The sequence below is a fragment of the Chelonia mydas genome, chromosome 1 (genome assembly GCF_015237465.2).
Source record: "Chelonia mydas isolate rCheMyd1 chromosome 1, rCheMyd1.pri.v2, whole genome shotgun sequence".
Lineage (NCBI taxonomy): Eukaryota > Metazoa > Chordata > Testudines > Cheloniidae > Chelonia > Chelonia mydas.
Window position 1 is genome coordinate 249,156,502 of NC_057849.1, and position 20,594 is coordinate 249,177,095.

The 20,594-nt window shown below is 43.2% G+C and overlaps 1 protein-coding gene and 1 non-coding gene across 7 annotated transcripts in view; both read left to right on the forward strand.

Moving 5' to 3' along the window:
- The window catches only part of STAB2 (stabilin 2), a 139,942-nt gene that overhangs the window by 103,151 nt on the left and 16,197 nt on the right, over nucleotides 1-20,594 (forward strand). For 5 of the 6 annotated variants that reach the window (XM_043541910.1, XM_037879695.2, XM_037879706.2 and 2 more), the window contains 15 exons: nucleotides 2,248-2,319; nucleotides 4,873-4,992; nucleotides 6,748-6,795; nucleotides 8,051-8,134; nucleotides 8,239-8,385; nucleotides 8,807-8,947; nucleotides 9,295-9,354; nucleotides 9,943-10,119; nucleotides 10,214-10,306; nucleotides 11,693-11,839; nucleotides 13,223-13,279; nucleotides 14,408-14,531; nucleotides 15,792-15,941; nucleotides 18,123-18,227; nucleotides 20,433-20,540. In XM_043541910.1, the coding sequence (XP_043397845.1) occupies nucleotides 2,248-2,319; nucleotides 4,873-4,992; nucleotides 6,748-6,795; nucleotides 8,051-8,134; nucleotides 8,239-8,385; nucleotides 8,807-8,947; nucleotides 9,295-9,354; nucleotides 9,943-10,119; nucleotides 10,214-10,306; nucleotides 11,693-11,839; nucleotides 13,223-13,279; nucleotides 14,408-14,531; nucleotides 15,792-15,941; nucleotides 18,123-18,227; nucleotides 20,433-20,540 (1,633 nt within the window). The remainder of the gene's footprint in view (nucleotides 1-2,247; nucleotides 2,320-4,872; nucleotides 4,993-6,747; nucleotides 6,796-8,050; nucleotides 8,135-8,238; nucleotides 8,386-8,806; nucleotides 8,948-9,294; nucleotides 9,355-9,942; nucleotides 10,120-10,213; nucleotides 10,307-11,692; nucleotides 11,840-13,222; nucleotides 13,280-14,407; nucleotides 14,532-15,791; nucleotides 15,942-18,122; nucleotides 18,228-20,432; nucleotides 20,541-20,594) is intronic. The other variant, XM_037879700.2, reaches the window with a different exon arrangement.
- Nucleotides 17,851-17,924, forward strand: TRNAC-GCA. Its single transcript has one exon. It is a non-coding gene; the product is annotated as a tRNA-Cys (tRNA).

A 20,594-nucleotide genomic window follows, 5' to 3' on the forward strand; every position in this document is an offset into this window, starting at 1 on the left:
GGCTGGACGGTAGTTCTACAATCCAGCCTGCATAGCTGTGCTTCCCTGGGAGCAGGGCAAGAAAAAGACAGTGACTGGGAATAACAATCTGGTTCCTTGTTTCCCCTTAACTCCCCTCTTGGAGCAATCTGCATCCTTTGGCTGACACAGATTACTTCCCCTTTGCCTCAGCCAGAGGTGCAACCAGAATTTTCCTAAGGAGGGAGCCCAGAGTTCTCCCTCCCTGGCCTTTGCATCTAGATCCATGCTCTCCCCACTGCACCCAGCTCTACACACACTGTCTCCTGCCACCCACTCTCAGCCCTGCGCTCTTCCCCTTACATTGTCCCACCCCGGCTCTGAGCTCTCTCCACTGCATCCGGCTCAACACACAGTCCCTGCCTGCTGACCCACACTCAGCCCCCCACTTCCCTCCCCACATTGCCCTGCCCCCAAATCAAAGTCTCCCCCTGCACCCAGCCCTGTGGTCTCCCCACCCCGCACCTAACTCCAAGCTCTTCCCCAGAGAGCCAGCCAGGCTGGAAAGCACCATCACCACCAGGCGCCAGACAATTCTGGGAGCTCCAGACCAGACCCCCATCCCCTTCTGCGTCTCCACTTCCACAGGAAGCACCAAAAGCCTGGATCCAACCCTCCCATCCTCGTGGGGACTGGGAGTTCCCGGTGACCCCTGCTTCTCTCGTCCCCAGAGGATGAGGGTGCCCAGTGCCCAGCAATGTCAGGAGAACTGCAAAGGTGGAGGCGGGGGACCAAATAGCACACGGGGTTGCAGTACCACTCAGATCTGGCCTGGCTATCCCTCCACCAGGACAGACGGGTAGCTGGGCCAAATATCCAGCTACGGTCAGGAGCCATGTGGACAGGCCCAGCCTCAGCTCTCATGTACGGGATGGCACGTTGGGTGAGGGGAGCATGGTGCCAAAGCTCTGCCCATCTGTACAGGAGGGGGTGTAACCGCCCAGCAGTGGCTACCCTCTACCCTTCACAATCACTGGCAATGCTGGTAGCCTCCCCAAAGGGGCTCCTTACACTGCCTTTCTCCCCTGTACAGGTGTGCAGGAAGGCTCACCACTGACCCCTAGGAAGTACTATTTTTTATTCATATAATTTCTACAAACTCCTATAACTAGAGGGCTAACTACATGCCTGAATTGCTTGTCCTTCCCCAAAGAGCCTGGTGATTTATCAATGTATTTTAGAATGCAGATACACTGAATATCCTGACATTACACTGCGATTGCTTGGTAGTTTTGCTTTCTGACGCACCAGCTACCTCCAAAAGAATAACTGCAGAGTAATGCCAGCATCAGTACAGTGTAGTTAAATGGCCCTAGATTCTCAAATGACATGCATAAAGCGTGCAGTGTAGTTGTAGCCATGTCGGTCCCAAGATATGAGAGAGACAAGGTGGAGGAGGTAACATGTTTTCTTCGACCAACTCCTGTTGGTGAAAGAGACAAGCTTTCGAGCTACCCAGAGCTCTACCTCAGGTCCTGGAGAAGACCTGAAGCAGAGCTCTGTGTAGATCAAAAGCTTGTCTCTCTGATCAACAGGAGCTGGTCCAATAAAAGATACTACCTCCCCCACCTTGTCATGCTTGAAGTCTGACCTTTAAAGAAAAAATAAGTAATTTCCTTTAGCCGTGTTAACCTTCCAGCTGTGTGATAATTGTGGGTATCAAAAAGCATAAGCCCAGTGTAACTACACTGAAAGATGCACATGACGCTGCTGAGTAAGATGCTGGCAGTAGCGACACAAGGACACATTTGTTAAAGTGCTTTTGTGGGAGTATTTCACCACCCCAAAAATGTCCCCACAAAAGTGTCCTGGTTCTTTATTCTGAAAACATGGTCACCTTCTTTAATGATTTAAATAATACAGCTAAAAGGATGGGGAGATGAGTTGTGTTTTCAGCTGATATCTGAAATGAGCTACACTGTCAGAGGTGAGATAAAGAGAGGGCATTTCGGATGCCCTCAGTTGCAGAGGAGAAGCGAGAAAGGATCATGGAGCTATGACACCTTGCATCAGCTGAGGATCTGCCCTAAAGAGATGATGTGCTTGTAGCGTGAAAAATGGTAAATTACAAAATGGATGTTAAGATCAAATGGGATTTTGAGTTCTTTTCTCTCCTCATTTTACCATGCAGATCAGTATAACCAATAAAAATAAATAAAATCAAAAGGTACTACACAACCAAGTTCCATATGTTTCTGTGTTAATATGGATCCTTTCTTCTCCTGGTAGGCCGTGTGTAATTGTTTGAAAGGATATTCAGGAGATGGTAAAACATGCACATACATCAATCTGTGTTTATCGGTGAGTATCATTTTACAGGAAACTATATTCTCATCATAAAATTTTTTTTATATAACACCAATATGCTTTTAGTTTGGTCTGCATGCAAGACTAGCTTAGAAATGTGTAGAATAGCCCATCTGGACCTGATTCAGGAAAGCATGTAAGCATATGCTTAAGATATAGCTAACAGCACTTAACCATGTGCTAAACTTTAAGCTTATGCTTAGATGTTTTACTGAATTGGCCCCAAATATGGAACAGTCTAGTTTTTAGGCTGTGCTCAAGATTTAAAAAAAAAAAAAAACCTTAAATCAAATCCTGGGGGAGATACTGTTTTTTTGTGGTTAAAGGCAAGGAGTAATTTTCATTATTTCTGTACAGATTTTTCAGTGTTGCTGGAATTAGTTAAAATTTAAAAATCCATTCTATAAATTACTCACAGTTTCTGAAGTACCTACAAACTTCTAAGGTTTTAGAAGTGAATGCAGTTTCTAAGAAAGACCAAATAAAATATCCAAGTTCCAATGATAACGTGAAAATTCTTCTCTGATGCCAGTCTCACTGATCATTCCAAGATGACAAATCAAATCTCACAACTCCATTCCTGTCAGCTCATCTGCTCCCAGGATAATGTATTATGGGCCAGATTCTCCAGTCTGCTAAGTGGCCTGAAAATGGCACAATGTGGCCGTAAAGTAGCGAGACGGCAGGTACAGAAATCCCCCTATGCAGTGGAACTCTTCACTGGTGTTAACTCTGGTGCATCCCTCAGTGTAAGAGGGAGAAGAGGGCACGCTGAGAGTGTTCTGGGAGCAGGGTGGAAGGGGGACAGGGAGATGAGGGGGGCATGGTAGAGCAGAGCTCCACTATGCTTGATCTTCCACTGGTGTAAGTTTCCTCAGGTAATTTAGGGCTCTCCCTGTGCATGTGTCATCAGGGAACCACAACCCTGTGCTCAGATGGTTTGGAGAACCAAACCCTCTGTCTTTGGAACTACTCATTATGTGCAGAGAGTTGGCACAAGCTCTAGGCACCAGTTGGCTCCCATATGACTCCTAGCCTTGGTGCTGGCCCTCTGCACAAGGTTGAATTTTACTCAACGGGCCCAATCCCATACTTCTGACACAGGCAAAACTCCCGTTCACATTGAGACCAAATATGGAGTGTAGGATCGAGCCCTCTGATGCATACAAGCACTTGCTCATTGGTCTCAGATGAAAAGCCCTCAACATTCAAAAGCTGCCTCCCTGTGATCACAGGCTAAGGATGGCTGATGCATTTCACTGTCTTGTGCACATTGATCTTTCGTCTCCAGAGAATGGTGACAAGTAGTCATCATCCCTTGACCTGGCAACAGTCTGTCACTGGATTCTTTTCCAAAGGTTGCCCAGATGGAATAGCGAACAAATGTAAATTAAAAGTCAGGGGAGGGAATGTTGTTCAGATTTATGAGCTACCGCATATGGTTTTGTGTGAGCTTCATTCTGACAGCTTCTCTTCCACTTCACTGGCTGCAATGCTATTAAAAGAATGTTTTTACAGAAGGTTGCCTTTTGTCAACATTGTGCAGCATGCTAATCTGACTGTAATATAGCCAAGTGCTCCATGGCAAAGCTACACAGAGAGCTCTGAATAAACTCAGTTCCCTGTCCAACAATCCAGCTAGATCTACCCAGATAAACAGCACACAAATCCAAACCTCACTACATAGGGTGAGAACTATGGTAGGGCCCATCCCGACTAGACCCCTGGTGGTAGTTCAAGAAGGACCCCCCAATACCACTGAGAGTGGGAGGTCAGACGAAGTGGAAGTTGGCTCCCATGTGACTGGCATCAGAGTTTTAGAAATGAGCATGTGAAAAGAAAATGGGCTACATTTCTCATTTGGCAGCATTCCCTGGTTTGTTGTGAAGAGATGTTTCCCCTTGTCCACAAGTAAACCGGTTTGCAGTCTGAAGATCTGATTATCAAGTAGGCACCAATTCTGGGTTGGCTCAGTGGGTGTAACAAGGGCTGGGAACAGCCAGATCTCCCCTCTGGGGAATTCCCCTGACAAAGGGAGCTCCCAAGAGATGGAAAGCCAGATTAAGAGACCTATGGGAGATGGGAATGAGTTGGAGGAAGGACACGTGTGGCAGTTCTTTGCTCCAGCTATTCTGGGCTACCAGACACATAAGGAGTAAACTAGAGCAGCCTCTGCAACCCAGAATCCCAGAGCCACTTTTGGCTCCCTTCCCTCTCAGGATGTACCTCCTAAGAAGTGCAGCTCAGAATCATAGCCCAGGAGTCCATGAGGAGGCCTGCATGGAAATCTTTTGGGTAGCAGTATACAATAGCCAGTTACATCACACTGAACTGAGAAGCTAGCAAGCGGGTGTTAAAGAAACTGGCAGTGTGCTTTGCTTTAAGTGTCAATAACTATCTTTACATTAATCTTGAATGCTTTTTTACTATTCATAAGAAAGAGACTATTTCCCTCTGTTGGAAGTCTGAGCAAATGAGCTGAAATTATTTTGTAAACACAAATACACCAACTAATTTGATTTTGTCTGATGTTCCTAATCTTACAAGAATAACGGTGGCTGCAGTAAATCTGCAATCTGCAATGACACTGAGCTGACAGAGAGGACCTGCACCTGCAAACCTGATTATGTTGGGGATGGATTTAAATGCCGAGGCAACATCTACCAGGTAAAACATTATGTGTGTTCATTGTTATTGAATATTTTTCAAAGAGTTATGTAAAACGGTGGCAACTCTTAAAACCATGCCAGTTTTGCATAGATAAATAGGTACAGCTACCCAAGTATTTCCTAGGTATGTCCTGCAGTAGCTATAGGGAATACTGCAAATGCTGAAGTAAATTTATGTATTTATCTAACGGAGAAGTGGCACCTTTTAAAGAGCAATAGCTGCTGCACATCAGATAGCTTGTTAAGAAGCAGTGGCATAAGCATGGGACTAGGGTTGAGGAACTTATGAGTTCTAGTCTCTCTTTTGCCAATGAATTTCAGTATAAATCATATAGGACTAAATTTTCCAAAGTGCCCACTAATTTTGGATACTTGGGCTTTGGGTGTCCAATCTGAGACACATAGGATGGCTTTGTTTTCAGAAATGCTGAGCACCTACTACTCCAAGTGAAGTGACCAGGAGCTTCAGGTGCTTGGTGCTTCTGAAAGGGCCAGATTCCACTTGGCCCTTCATGGATGAACAGTGGAAGGGGAAAGAGGCGCAAGGAGCCTTCTGCTCCTTCATACAGTCCATATGAAGGCCAGGCAGAATGGCAGAACCTGCACCCTGGAGAGTGCACAGCTGGCTCCTTCCCTTCTTGCACAAATGATAGAAGGGCCAGAACTGAAAGGGAGGAAAAGGTTTCCTCTGATAGCCAGAAAGACCTCAGAGTTTATATCCTATTAACTCTTCAGCCCCTAGCCCAGGACCTGATTATTACCCATTAAACAAGGATTGTCCTGAAGATGTCCCTCCCTTACTTTTTATTACTGAAGAATTATGTCCTGAAGAATAATTCCCTCCCTTACTTTTTATTACTTCTCCGAAGACATGGAGGAATGGTTATGTCTCCTCTTAGTTGTCGGTTCTCTAGGTTGTATGTGTTCATTTCTCTTAACCTCTCCTTCATATGTCATACTTCCTAAAACTTTTTGCAGTTTTGCTTGCCTTTTGGGTTTTCCCCAGTTTAACAAAGTTCTGTTGCATAAAACCCAGAACCACATGCAGAATTCTTCATGTGGTCGCTTCAATACCATATAGAAATTTATCTCCCTAGTCCCATAAGTGTTACCTCTGGACAAGATTTTCAAAAAAGACTAGTGCGTTTGAGGGCCCAACCTGAGACACCTTAAAGAGACCAGATTTTCAGAGAGTGTTCTGACCTGCCTTCTGAAAATTAGACCTCTCTGAAGTGTCTCAGGTGAGGTCCCCAGAATCACTAGTCACTTTTATAAAGTTTGGTTTCTGTATATAACTTTCAATATACCATGTACTTTGTGCAGCAGCAGCAAAATGCATGTTCCGTGACAAGCTGTAATCTTCAATATTGACAATCAAGGCCTGGTTTTGTCTCTCTGGGTCTCTATAATAAGACTAGAACTATAATATGAGGAAACGGAGTGACCTGACACCTAGCTGGCACTGCAAGGAACGTGGATGCTGCTATTCTTCGATTCTCACAACTGCTTTCTGATAGACTGGCAAGATAACACATACCACAAGCCAGATAAGAGCTACAGTGAGAGGTCAGCTGACAAGCTGTATCAATGCAGGCGATTACTGTATCATCTAGACCAAAAAGTTCCCTTTCTAGTACCAGGCATGTTCCTTCCCTGAGGACGGCATTCATTAATATTCTTCAGACACAATTCTGAATTCTAAATTCTAAATTCACACAATTCAATATAAAAGTGCTTTTACTCTTGGTTGCAGGAGCTTCTTAAGGATTCCAATACTACTCATTTTTATTTCCATCTCAAGGTAAGAAAATTCTTGAACGTTTTTTGTGCCACAACATCTCTGGCCCTAATCTCACAAGGTAATCAGGACTGGAGTTGGTCAATTCTTACTTATGTTGGAAACCCACAGGAAACCTAGAGTGTTGCATGTAATAGTGCTCGTTATTCAATAAGTGGCACTTTCCCCTCTGAGTCAGTACTGCTACGATAGCTTTGAGGCTGGAGGGACCATGCACCAGTGCCCTTTAGATCAGACCCAAAACTGAAGCCCTTCCCATCCACAGACAGAGATCCCATGGCACATTTCTCCAAATTCTGATGTGGGTAACTACATTCGGTTGATCTACTTCCCGTTGATTTGACATGGTATTTTTCACCGCCTCTCTAAAATGTGGCGGTGTGTTGCTGTGTGCTTCTAAACAGCTGCTCTGTGCCTCCCGCAGTTCTAACTACATTTCAGAGGACGGTGATTCCTTTGTGTAGGCATATGTAGCGAGGCAGTGTGGAACAATGGATAGGGCAGGAAACCTGAGTTCTAGTCCCAGCTCTGCTCTGTGTCCTTGGAAAAGTTTCTGTGTCTTTGTTTCTCCTCCACCCTTTAGATTGTAAGTGTTTCTGTACAGGGATTCTCTCTTGCTATATGTTTGTCCAAAACCTACAGCAATGGGCTGTAGGTTTCTAACCATAAGATTGTACATAAGCATATGGAGATATAGATAGATAGATAGATATGTGTGTGTGTGTGTGACTATGAAAACACTTTGGGTTCCTTCAAGATGAAAGGTTTTAACCACTCTCCCTGCAAAGCTTGTAACCTTTCTGCTTCCATATTAATCGCTACTGAGCACAGCTTTCTCTCTTACTTTCAAGCACTACTTGTCCATTGTTATAAAGGAAGGCAGCACATGAGAGACAGGAGAGCTCTGTGCCCTTAAGTAGCAGCAGAGGAAGCTGGGGGAGAGTATGGTGAGGCAAATTTTGCAGAGAGACCTCTTTAAATCCAGTAAGACTGAAGGAGTTTGGAGGGCATCTTCCCCATAGCAACAGAGTGTTTCCCTCACTCTTACATTACTTGTGGTGGGATGGGAGAAGGGAATGCAATGTGAGGCAGATGGCAGCAAGGAACAGAGCTGTGGGCAGCCACAGAGGTCAGTCTAGAGGCCTTGCCTACAGTAAGGGGCCTGGTTCCCTGTATGGGATCCAGTCTAATTCTGCCCAGTGTATGAAACTGTGTGCATTAATGAATGATCTTTGCTTTGTTCTTTTAAACTTTCCAGGCCCTTGCTCTCAAAGATATTGCAGGTTCTGGTCCTTTCACTGTGTTTGCACCCAATACAGAAGCATTTAACAGTGAACCAAAAGTAAGTAAGAAAAAGGCAATGAACTTTGGGTGAGTCAGCTGGGAGCTTTTGGATTTGTATGTTATTCTGTCCTTGCCTTTGAACTCCTCCAATTCCTGCCCTAGATTAAAGACTGGATTCTCAATGGAGTGATGCCCCAGATCCTTAGGTACCATATGGTGGGCTGTGCCGGACTTCTCTATAATGACCTGACAACAATTACCAATGTCACCTCACTCCAGGGGGACCCCATCCAGGTCACTTTCTCACAGGTAACAAGATAGCCAAGGTAAAATTGTTAGAATAATAAACTGACCATTTTCATTTGCATTTTTAAAATTAGAATGTTCCTTTTCCTCCTAAAAATAATAAATAGTATTTAAAATAAGAATTGTCTATTGCTGATTGCTTTCACAAATGCCACCCTCTCTGTTTGCCCCGCTAAGGGTGCAGTCTTGCAGTCCTTGCTCATGTGAGTAATTTTTACTCACATGAGTAGCACCATTGATTTTCGTAGGACTACTTGTGTGACTGAGGGTTGCAGGATCAAGCCCTAAATTACTAAAACTGGAGCCCTATTTGTTGCAAGTCTATTGCAAGCAGTGAGTTGGCCTCTCACGGTAAAGAGTTTTCATTTCAGCATTTCCCTGCTGCACATTTCCATAGAAAACACTTTTTTGTTTACCTTTTCAGAATTCTGTGTACCTGAATACCAAGGCTAAGATTATATTCAGCGATACTGTCAGCACAAATGGTGTGATACACGTCATAGATAAAATCCTACTTCCACAACACATGCAGGAATTCCCTAAGGGGCAATCGGGGACTGAGCAGGTACGTACCTCATTCCTGTAGCATTCTGCCAGTCTAATCTGGAATGTTTCTTGCCAATTACCATTTGGCATAGTAGTTACAACCAAAGCATTGGCATTATAAAGCCCCTACACTGAATGATTAGCATAGTTTTACAGTGTTGTATATTTAAAATTCTTTAGAATCATTCCTACATTAAATTTATATTAAAGATGTTCTTCTTTGTAAAGACCTTTAAGGTGGCTTTGATTTCACAGTGACAAGTGAACTACAAGATCAAACATGCCAAATACCTTCTTACTAAATCTATATCCAATTTATTTCCCAGACAAGACAAGTAAGCCCATTTAATATTCTTATCTTTCTAGGAAAGCCTTAAAATGGTTGCAGCCAAACAAGGATACATCATGTTCAGCAACTTGCTAGAGGTAAGAGAATCCAGGAGGCAATGACCATTTGGCACAGTTTTGTGAAACTGGCACACAGCCTGAGTGATGGGGCTGTGTACAGTGTGGAATGGGGCACAGGCTCCCTCCCCACAATCTATGGAGGAGCCCCTGCAATCAGTTCTCTCGCCTTCCACATGGGAGAATGGCAGACAGGTCTGAGCACTCATGGGTCCCTAAGAGCCATCCCCTCCCTGCTCTTTAATCCATCTTGTGTGCTAAAACTTCTTGGCCCGGATTTGTAAAAATGGTCTCCTAAGCTCAGAGATAGGCACGTAAATAAGTGGCCTGGTCCCTAATAAGAGTTGCTGGGTGGTCAGCACTTTTGAAAATCAGCTTCAGAATAGACTTAGAAACCTAAATGTAGACACCCACTTTTTAAAATCTTTGCTTTGTGCCCAGGAAGGCAAAAATACAGGCCATTTACTAGGAAGGCTATGATCCATTCAGCATCCTCGCTGCTGGGCCAATTCACTCCTAGCTACAGTACATGTTTCTCAGAGTTTATCCTTTACAGTGGGTGTAATTTTACAGTAAGAAAAAAAATCACTCATTTTTTCTATGTTGCAGAATGCCGGTTTGATGAGTGTAATCAATGATCCTCTTCATAAACCAGTCACCTTGTTCTGGCCTACTGATGAAGCTCTCAGAGCTCTGCCTAAGGAACAGCAGGATTTCCTGTTTAAAAAATCTAACAAGGCCAAACTGGTGCAATATCTGAGATTCCATGTCATCAGAGATGCTAAGGTGCTTTCAAACAATTCCTGATTTGTTTAGAAGAAGCATTGCTAAAACTGTTCTCCAACACCAAATCTTCCCACTCTGTGTATTTCTTTCACAGATTTTAGCCTGTGAGCTCCCCAGCTCCAATTCTCTGAAGACCCTTCAAGGTTCTGATCTCAGTGTAAAATGTGGGGATAACAACAACTCTATTGTAAGTGTTTAACATACGAGCACATTGGGAATCCTCATGGAATGTACTATTTAATAACATAGGCCTTGATACTACATTGGGAACCACTAGTGCAAATCCCTCTATGCCTATGCAGAGCCTCCCTAAGGAATTAACAACCCTGGAATTAATGGTGCTCCACATATGCATAGTGGTCCATATTAGCATATCCCCGTGCAAGAGTAGAGGCTTAGAAAACAGATCCACAGGTTTGTGATTTGCCTTACAGGTACAGTGGCTTATCGAAGAATAATTTTCTTTATCATAAGGGAGTAGTCTCTCTAAATAACTGGCTGGCACATACCTCAAAAGAGAAATACCACCATGCCTCAGGCCCAGATCCTCAAATGTAGCTGAGTTCAATGGGAGTTAGGTGCCTAAATACCTTTGAGGATGTAGGCCTGAGCAGGTAACACATCAAAATATAAAATGAGCTCACACAAAGTGAAGTTGACTCTGGGACAAGAGCCCTAAGTGTACGATGTACAGTATGGGCTACATTTTAGCACTAAGGACTTGCAAAAACTAGTTCCGCCGCTTGTGCAGGGAAAGCCCTTGGCAGGACGGGACGGCTTGTTTACCTGCCACATCTGCAGGTTTGGCTAACTGCAGCTCCCAGTGGCCGCGGTTCGCCGCTCCAGGCCAATGGGGACTGCGGGAAATGGTGTGGGCCAAGTGGCCGCCTCTTCCAGCAGCTCCCATTGGCCTGGAGCGGCGAACTGCAGCCACTGGGAGCGGCGAACCGCGGCCACTGGGAGCGGCGAACCGCGGCCACTGGGAGCCACGATCGGCCGAACCTGCGGACGCGGCAGGTAAACAAACCGGCCCGGCCCACCAGGGGCTTTCCCTGAACAAGCAGCAGAACAAGTCTGGGAACCACTGGCCTAGATACAAACCTGTACAAAATCTGTTGTGCAAACTGCATGGTTTGTGTGTGTGAGCACCTGTTTGCACTCAGGTGCACTGACTTTGCAGGTAGCTGTTTCTGAACATTTGGCCTTATGTGTATATACACTGAAAAAGGAGACTCCGTGACTGTTATGAAGGAGCACTCTGCATACTCTCGTGGGGGAGGGGATTCATGGGTGATGGCATCTGCCTACCATTCCCTCTGGCACCATGGGGGGCATGGCAAACTGGGTCACCCCCACCTTAGAGACAGGGGTTTGCACGCGTAAGCCCAGTGGGAAATGCTGTTATCCCATCTGGAAATGATATGCAATTTTACTTTGTAAGAGAGAGAACTGACTTCAAAGGAAGATTTATATTCTTACTAATTCCTGAACAGGAACTGCACATGGACTGAACCAAGCATCCAGTGAAGCAGGCTCCTTATTTTGTGCGATTGTCTTCTTGCCTCTCTCTCAGGGTGACCTCTTTCTGAATGACAGGAGGTGTAGGATAGTGCAGCGGTACCTGGAGTTTGATGGTGGCATCGCTTACGGGATTGACTGCATGTTAATGGATCCCACCCTTGGCGGGCGATGTGACAATTTTATCACTGCAGATTTCTCGGTCAGTCAGTCCTTCAGTTCAGTTCTGTGACCCTTGGGGAAATGTGAAATGTAGGCCAAATCCTGGCCGCGCTGAAGTCAATGGCAAACCTTCCATTGATTCCAATGCAGTCAGGATTTGGCTGCAGGTCTGAAACTGTTTAAAGTGCTACTTTGGGTTTGTCTGGTGGGAAGCCTAGGGTGGATCTTGACTAACTAAAATAAAGTATCAGGGGGCAGCCATGTTAGTCTGTATCCACAAAAACAACAAGGAGTCCAGTGGCACCTTAAAGACTAACAGATTTATTTGGGCATAAGCTTTCGTGGGTAAAAAACCCACTTCTTCAGAAAGGTGAGGTATGGTGCCTAAAAGATACACTAAGGTCCACCTGCAACTACGGTAAGGAAAAGGGCAAGGTTAGGTTGGGATTAGCTAAAACATGTTAGCTAACCCTGACCTAATTTCAGCAACTTCTCCTAGTCTAGACAAACCCTTTATGGACAAATATGACTATGAACAGAGTGCAAAAATTAATTCTCTTTGAAGTCTTTTGAATAATGCATGTTGAGAGGGCCAAATAAAGTTACCACCTCTAAGAGGATGATGCTATTACTGGCTAATGCTGTCTGCCTTCACAGAAACATGTAAAAGTCTATTATAATACATCTACATGTGTATTATCATAACACAAAGGGGATTTTTTTCCTGACCCTAGATGGTGATCCCTATAAGCAGGAGGATTGTTAGTGCTTATTTTTAGCTTAACTGGTATGTCTGTGGATGCTTCTGCTCTTTGTATAAATATCTATATCTAGAAACTCTCATACTCACAAGGTGCTCATTTACTATGTTGATGAGGGCCATATCAGTTTCTAAAGAGAAATACAATATGGCCAAAAAACCACTAGTGGTTTTGAGTCCTCAGCTTGAGTCACCTTAAAGGGGATTGCTTAGGGTGGGTTCCCAGCACTTTCTGAAATCAGGTGTCTTAAAGCATCTCAAATTGGACATCCAAATCAGAGACACCCCAAATCCATCGTCACTTTTGCCAGTGTAGGCCTATGTACAAATAAATAAATACATCTCCCCCCTCTTACCTATTTAGCTTAATAGCAAATTTGCACTTCTAGAACTATTCTACTGTGAAATTTCATTTCTCTTTCATTTTGTTAAATTGACTTAATGTACCTGTTTTGTTGTCATTTTCCTTTACTTTTTCCCCTCTGTTATCTCTTTTGGAAAGCTCCTATAACTTATATAAGTAATGAAATTGGATGTTTTTAAAAGTAGTCTTCTCTGGTCATTAATTTTAACTGCCTATGTAAAAGTAGACACTTTTCTGGTGCTTTCGAACAGCTTTTTGTTGTTCTTATTTTTAAATATGTTTTTCCCTTTCTACAACAGGGAGATTGTGTTGGCTGTTACAATAACCCTAAATGCCCTACAGCGACTAAACCAAAGGTAATAGTACCTTTTTAAGGCAGTCTAATCGACAGGCTTCTGTGCACTGCACAATAATAAACTAAAAAGAGCACACACTTTCAAAGAACAGTAGAGCTGTGAGCAATGAAATCACTTGTTTAAATGGAACAATAAAATCCCAGTCCTCCTGGAGTCAGTAGTGGGTTACAGATCTGATACACAGTGAGTGCTTCCGTTGGCTTCTATGGGTTCTGGATTAGGCCCTGTCACATCAGCCTTTCCCCATTAAGAATTCTGATCAAAATTCTGACCTATTAGGTCAGAAGTGACAGAGAGTTTGGTGGTCTCACCCTCGCACATACTGCACACCAAAAATTCACTTGATGCTTCTGTACATGCGGCAGGTTGTGTTATAGTGAGCAGAGTGGACCTACAAGCTAGAGGAGAGTGGCAGGGTCAAAGTGCATGGTCAGCATTCTGTCTGGCATTAGCTACTGTAGGAATCTTAAACATTTACCAGCACTAAATTTATCTACAGACATTTTAATAATTAAAAAGAAAGCGTTTAGATTGGCATACTCTTTGTTCTCAAGTTTGTCTGCTTCTATCTACCGAATCTTCAATGAGAGCTCCAGAAAACTGGCTTGAATATTTATTCTAGTCTAAACATTACAGGCCAGATCCTCAGTTGGTATAAATAGTCCTAATGCAATTGATTTCATTGGAGCTGGGCCAGCATACACCAGCTGACATTCTGGACCATGGGGCCCTTCTCTTCTAGATGACTGGTTCAAATCCAGTGACCAAAAGTTACCACCATCTGATGGCTCATGTGAAATGAATGAGGTGCTGCCAGCTCTCTTCTGATGTGTCCTCCGCCTTTATTGCTACCTGTTGGCTGTCTTAGAAGAAAGGCCATAGATTAAATGGGCAGGAAGCCTGAACTAACCTCTTTCCTCAGAGTTAGCCTCATCACATCAGGGCTGAAGCATATTGAGGGAAGCTTGCACCACTACTGCCCATGCTTTGCTTTTTCTGTAGGTGGATCACTTTGATCTCCAGGGCTGTCAATTTGATCAGCTCTGCATTAAAAAAACACAGTGAGTTAAAAATAAATACACAGAACATTCAATCACCTGTGTTTTTATCCCCCTGTGTAATGTTTAGGGAGGGATTCAGAAGTGTACATACCAATTCTATGGCAGGAGCCTAGATGGCTGTCGCCAGGATTGTTCGATGGTCGTCTGGATTGCAAAGTGCTGTCAAAGCTACTATGGGCGAGACTGCCAAGGTAGGATTGCCCTGATTAACCTTTGAGATCTCTCTGGGAATAGCTGCCTGACACCACAAGGTGACAAGGCAATTCATGATTGGAGATTTTTAAGAGCAGGTTAGACAAACACCTGTCAGGGATGGGCTAGATAATACTTAGTCCTGCCATGCGTGCAGGGGACTGGACTAGATGACCTCTCGAGGAGGTCCGTTCCAGTCCTGTGATTCTATAATTATATTTAATTGTTTAAAAGGAATATTGAATAAAGTCCTGCAATCATGACTATGCATGAGTCATGACAGGCTTCATGGTCTAGTGTACTGAGTATACTAGTGTGCTGACTAAGAAACAGGAGCTGCTGAGATGTAATCTCAGCTCTGACAGAGATTTGCTCTATGACCAGGGATAACCTCTCTCTGTCTATGTTCCCTCTTTGTAAAACAGGGTAATACTGCAGTGAGAGTTCATGCATGCATAAGTAACATTATTATTTTCCACTCCAAATAATAACTTAAATATGCTCAAAAAGGTTCTTTTTTATGTTAGCAATTTGTAAACTCCATGTTGATAAAGAAGAGTAAAATTAATGTTATAAAGAGTAAATATTGCTTTGTTGTGACATTGCATGGAGACATATTTCAGCCATTTGAAAAAATACAAAAGATGTGAGGACCATATCATGTGCCAGCTTCTGGGGAATGACATCAAAATGCATTAAACACACGTGCTAGAATTCACAGCTAGTGCGTGAGCCTGTGTGTATCTGATATGAGTTCAAAGAGCATTAAACATTAATGGGCTGTGGGGCCCTGTTAGTTTTAACAAGTATTGACTTTGAAAACCACAGCCGTGGGGAATCACTGCCAACGCTGGTTCTGTACCATCTAACTAACTTTCCAACCTTCACTCAGCTACACCAACATGCTTGCCAAATGTCATGTGTTTTAATCCAAGCAGTTGTTGGCTTTGACTTCACCAGAGCTCTGCATGGGCTCAGGGGTTCATCCACGTGGATCAGATTGCAGTCCTGGGGGCCAGGAGTCTAAATGAGTGGGCTCCAGGTTACATCCTTCAAGTAAATGAGGTTGTATGAATCCACTGTGGTCCACTAAGTGCGTATGGGGGGGATTTTCAAAAGCACCTAAGGGATTTAGGAACACATTTTATATAACGTTTTTGTGCTCAAAGATTTTCTAAAGCCAGTTTTCTTAGAAAACAAACTTGTAAACACAAGGCAGAGCTGAACAGAACTGACTCACTGCATTTTATCCTTTCTAGCCTGCCCAGGAGGGCCAGAGACCCCGTGTAATAATCATGGTTTATGTAACGACGGATACTCAGGAACCGGAGAGTGTAAATGCAACAGTGGCTTCAATGGGACTTCATGTGAGCTGTGTTTGCCGGGAAGATATGGCTCTGATTGTACATGTATGTTTCAGCCTTATTTCTGAATTAATATCTGATTAAAATACACTATTTTTCTATATTTATTTTTGAAGCAGAAAGAATATTTTAATGTATATTCTTTGCTCTTCCATTTCAAAATTGACACGTGGCTGCCATAGCCCGCACAGTGGTTGAAGATCACTACCATGCAGAGAGCCAACACAAGGCCTCAGAGTAGGGTTTACATGGGACTTTAGTGGTACATAGGCTTGTGTTGGCCTTCTACACTGGGGTGAATTTCACCCACTCCTCCTATCAATTATACAGTTCCATTTTGCAGTAACATGAAGCAAGTTGAGGCTTCACTTCTTGCTTGATCTACAGTCCTTTTTAATCAAAATATAGCTGTCTCCCAACCCCAGCAACAGACAAGACAATAGAATGGAAATGCTGATAAAACACAAGAAATCAGAAGGATGTTTCATGGCTATTGAAGGCAACACTTGATACTTATCATATGAAAAAGAGAGTAACACAAAGGGGAAATTAATTTGTGGAGAGGGCCAGCAGAAGGCCTATGCTCCATGGAAGTTCCTACATAATCCCTCACTTGTGGGCGTAAGTGGCACATCCTAGGTGCGTTGGCCTTGTGCATCCTCACAGGGGTAAATTTCATCCTAGATTAAAAAAATTATTCTCAGCATAAAGGCTTTAGTTGAGAGACTAAAGATAGCAGAAGAGACGGGCTATTAACTCTTTCACCGTAAATTACTGTTTTCAGTCCAACACAGTTTTGTAGTAACTAGCACTAACCCATAAGGTTAGGTTATGCATGCAAAAGTTCCAATGCTTACCCAAAGTTTATCCATTTGACATCCATTGTATGGGAATTTGTATGTTTATGGCACTATATAAACTATCAATCTGAACCTCAAACTCTTATGTTTACTAAAAGAAAAGCCAAAAAGGTCTTGTGGCCCTATATTCTTTTTTTTAATATACATAACTCATTTGTTTATATAAATCAAATATTAATTTACTAGGTTAAACCCTTCACAAATCAAAAGACAAAGTGTGAAATCCTGGCTCCACTGGAAGTTTTGCTGCTGATTTCTATGAGCCCAGAATTTCACCCATAGAATCAGAACTGCTTGTAAGCCAAATCCCGTGCCATTACTTTCCCACATACACAAACAACATTCCTGGCAAAGGGGTGGGTCAGCAGAACCAAAACTCCATTAAATAGCAAAACACATAAAGAACTATCAATAATAAAGATTCCTCATGAAAGACCAGCTCTATTGCTTGATACATCCACAAAGAAAGCTCTACTACTCAATGAAGAAATACTTTGTGCTTAAAGTTTCAGGGCATGAGGGTAGAGAAACATCCCCCTACTATAAAAAAAAAAATCATCCCCATTCAGACACTTTTAGTCAGTCATGAAAAACAGCTGAGATATTTTTGAGGGTAAGAATATGTGTGAGCAGGTAACTTTTACACCTGCTTGGAGACAAAGTCAACCTACCCTGCAAATCCCAGCTTTGACCTTGTTAACAATCAAATGAACAATCAGACAACATGAAGGCCAGCCTGAGCCTGCTTCCCAGGTCTGACTGCTCATAGGGTTCCTCGTTCAGGCTGCTCAGCCCCCGCCCCTTAAATCCTCTCTCTGAGATCTCTCTGACAGAGCAACTCAACTTCCTTGTTAAAGCTTGTTAACTCTCTTTATTCCCTCTGGCTAGAGAGCCCTCCCTCCAAGTTTGACATAACTGACAGTTGTTGCATGCTAAGCCTGGTTTCCACTACGTCTCTAAGACAGACCACTAACCCCTTCCTGCCATGGGCCTGTGTGGTTTTCTGACGTTGCTCTAGGGAAGAATTTTCCTTTCCTAATTACTATTTTGTCTATGATCAATCTACATTGATCTACATCAATCTACAAGCAGGTGGGGGTATAGCTCAGGGGTAGAGCATTTGACTGCAGATCAAGAGGTTCCTCCTGTTCAAATCCAGGTGCCCCCTTTGGGGGGAGGGATAGCTCAGTGGTTTGAGCATTGGCCTGCTAAACCCAGCATTGTGAATGTAATCCCTGAGGGGGCCATTTAGGGATCTGGGGCAAAAATTGGGGATTGGTCCAGCTTTGAGCAGGGGGTTGGATTAGATGACCTCCTGAGGTCCCTTCCAACCCTGATATTCTATGATTCTACATTCCCTTTACAGCCTGCAACTGCAAGGCCCATGGACAATGTGATGAAGGAATCTCTGGATCAGGACAATGTTTCTGTGAAACTGGATGGACTGGTCGATTCTGTGAAACCAAACTAGGTCTGTATCTTCTCACCAGAATTTGTTGCAAAACAATAGGTTACAGCACTCCCAGCGAGTTTAATCAAATCAGTTGTTTTAATGCGGTGGACGTAGCAAGACAGGGTTAATAATACCAGAAATCCTGCTTTGTGCAGGATAAATGGTGAAGGAGAGTATTTTGCTTTTGGTACAAGGAGGATTGAAAGCTATAAAGAAAACTATATTGTGCTACACTATGCCATGATCTGCATGGCACACAAAAAAATTCTGCAATTCCTCTAAAGTTGGAGCTCTGTAAACCTGCTTGAGGACTGACTGCAAAATGTATCAAAGGTGTTCTTGACTCAGGCTCAATTCCATCTACACACAAATTGCGCTAACCCAGGGCTTAGACCCAGAGTCCCAGGCCCACATGGAGGTGAAGGATCTGACCCTGAGTCAAACCCTATTGCTCTGAAGTGTAGAGGAGCTCTACTGGACTAGTGCTGTGGGAGTTTGCCAAAAATATCCCATGGGCCAACTCTTTGTGTCCTCTGGACAGTCAAGAAGACAGTCAAGTTTTCCCACGCTGCACCACAAAAAAAGGGCTAGAGCAGCCACATTTTGGGGGGTGCCAGGGATGTGGGTGGTTGACTCAGGCCCACATAATGCAGTGTAGATGCTGGAGCCCCAGCTTGGGACCCATGATTCAACAATTCCTAACCTAGGGTTACAAATAAGTGTAGACACTCAAGCACTAGTTTAACAAGCCCAGGGTCTGCTAACTCGAGTTCTACTAATCCTGGGTTTACATTGCAGTCTACACAAGCCTATTGTGTTTGGAACCAAAGACAACTGAATGAGAGGCAGGCAGCAGCAGTGCACAGGGAGTCAGCACAGAGACTCTTCATTAATGTTACTACCAGTCAAAAAGAGCCTGACGTACCAGTTGCTGAGTATCGCTAATCTAGTTCCTCTCCCTGCTGTACAGCAGTAATGGTGTCTGTGTTAGATGCAGACGTCTTTGTCTACTCTGGGATTGCTCAGGTGTTGGTGAATCCATGACTCCTTTTAGCAGATTATTCTGTTGTCCTATGTGAGGAGGCAGCATGGTCTAGTGCATTGTTTCTCAACGACCAGTCCGTGGACCGGCACCAGTCCCTGAGCTCTCCCAGACACAGTTTAGGAAGGCAGCAAGCTGGTCCCTGGTATCAAAAAGGTTGAGAAATGCTGGTCTCGTGTATCAACCACAGGATGGAGAACTGAGACCAGAGAGTTCTAATCCCAGCTGTCATAATGGACTTCAACAAGTTGCTTACCCACTCTGCAGCTTTGACCTTGTCTGTAAAACAGGGATACTATTTACTGGCAATTCTGAACAATTGGGGAAAAAAAATCATTTTGGGTTGAATCAAAACTGAAATTTTAGGCATTCAAGGTTTTTTTAAACAATTTCATTTCATTTAATAAAATGAAAGGAAATTGTGAAACAAAAAGTCATTTCAAATAAAAAAATCAAAGTATTTTGAAAATGTCAAAATGAAATGTTTTGATTTTTTTCTTTTTGTAGACTTTTTTTTAACTGAAACTATTTGGTAACACTGACAGAAATTCACAAAATGTTTTAGTGTCAGAGAATTTGCATTTTTCACTGAAAAAAAGTTTTGGTCAAAAACTTCATCCAAGTCTACCTCCCAGGGATGTTAGGAGGATTAATTAGATATTGTTTAAAAAGTGCTTTGAAAATGTAAGCTCTACATGCCTGCAAAATACAATAATTGCAGATGAACATATGTTTTGAAAACGGTATTTAATATCAATTCAAACAACATCCCCTTTTATAATATCAGGCTATTACTGTAAGTGTGCTTCAGAGTAATGAAGATCATTTCACTTACAACTGATCAGCATCAAAGTATGGCCCAGTAGATAGAGCTTTGAATGAGGATTTGCATTCTGTTCCTGCACTGACCTGCTATGTGCTCTGGGACAAATCACTTCACCCTTGTTTGCCCATCTGTAAAATGGGAATAACGATGCTTACTGCCAGCATAAAGAGCGTTGAGATCTATGATAAAAAGTGCTATACAAGAGCAAGGCATTGTATTCCATGGTGATATGAATTGTCTCACAGGTTTTTAAGTAAACATGTACTGTATACAAGTTTTCCTTTGTTCTCTAGATGAGAGCACATTTTTAAAGTATAAAAAGTCATTTTCATCAGATATTTTACGGTCTTCACAGCTCTGCCGCCTGTGTGTTCACCTAATTGTTCTAGTAATGCCGTCTGCAAAGAAAAGAACATGTGTCAGTGTAAGCCGTTTTATGAAGGAGATGGAATCACGTGTACAGGTGAATTATGTACTTCTGTCCCAGACCTGAAGAAGAGCTCTGTGTAGCTCAAAA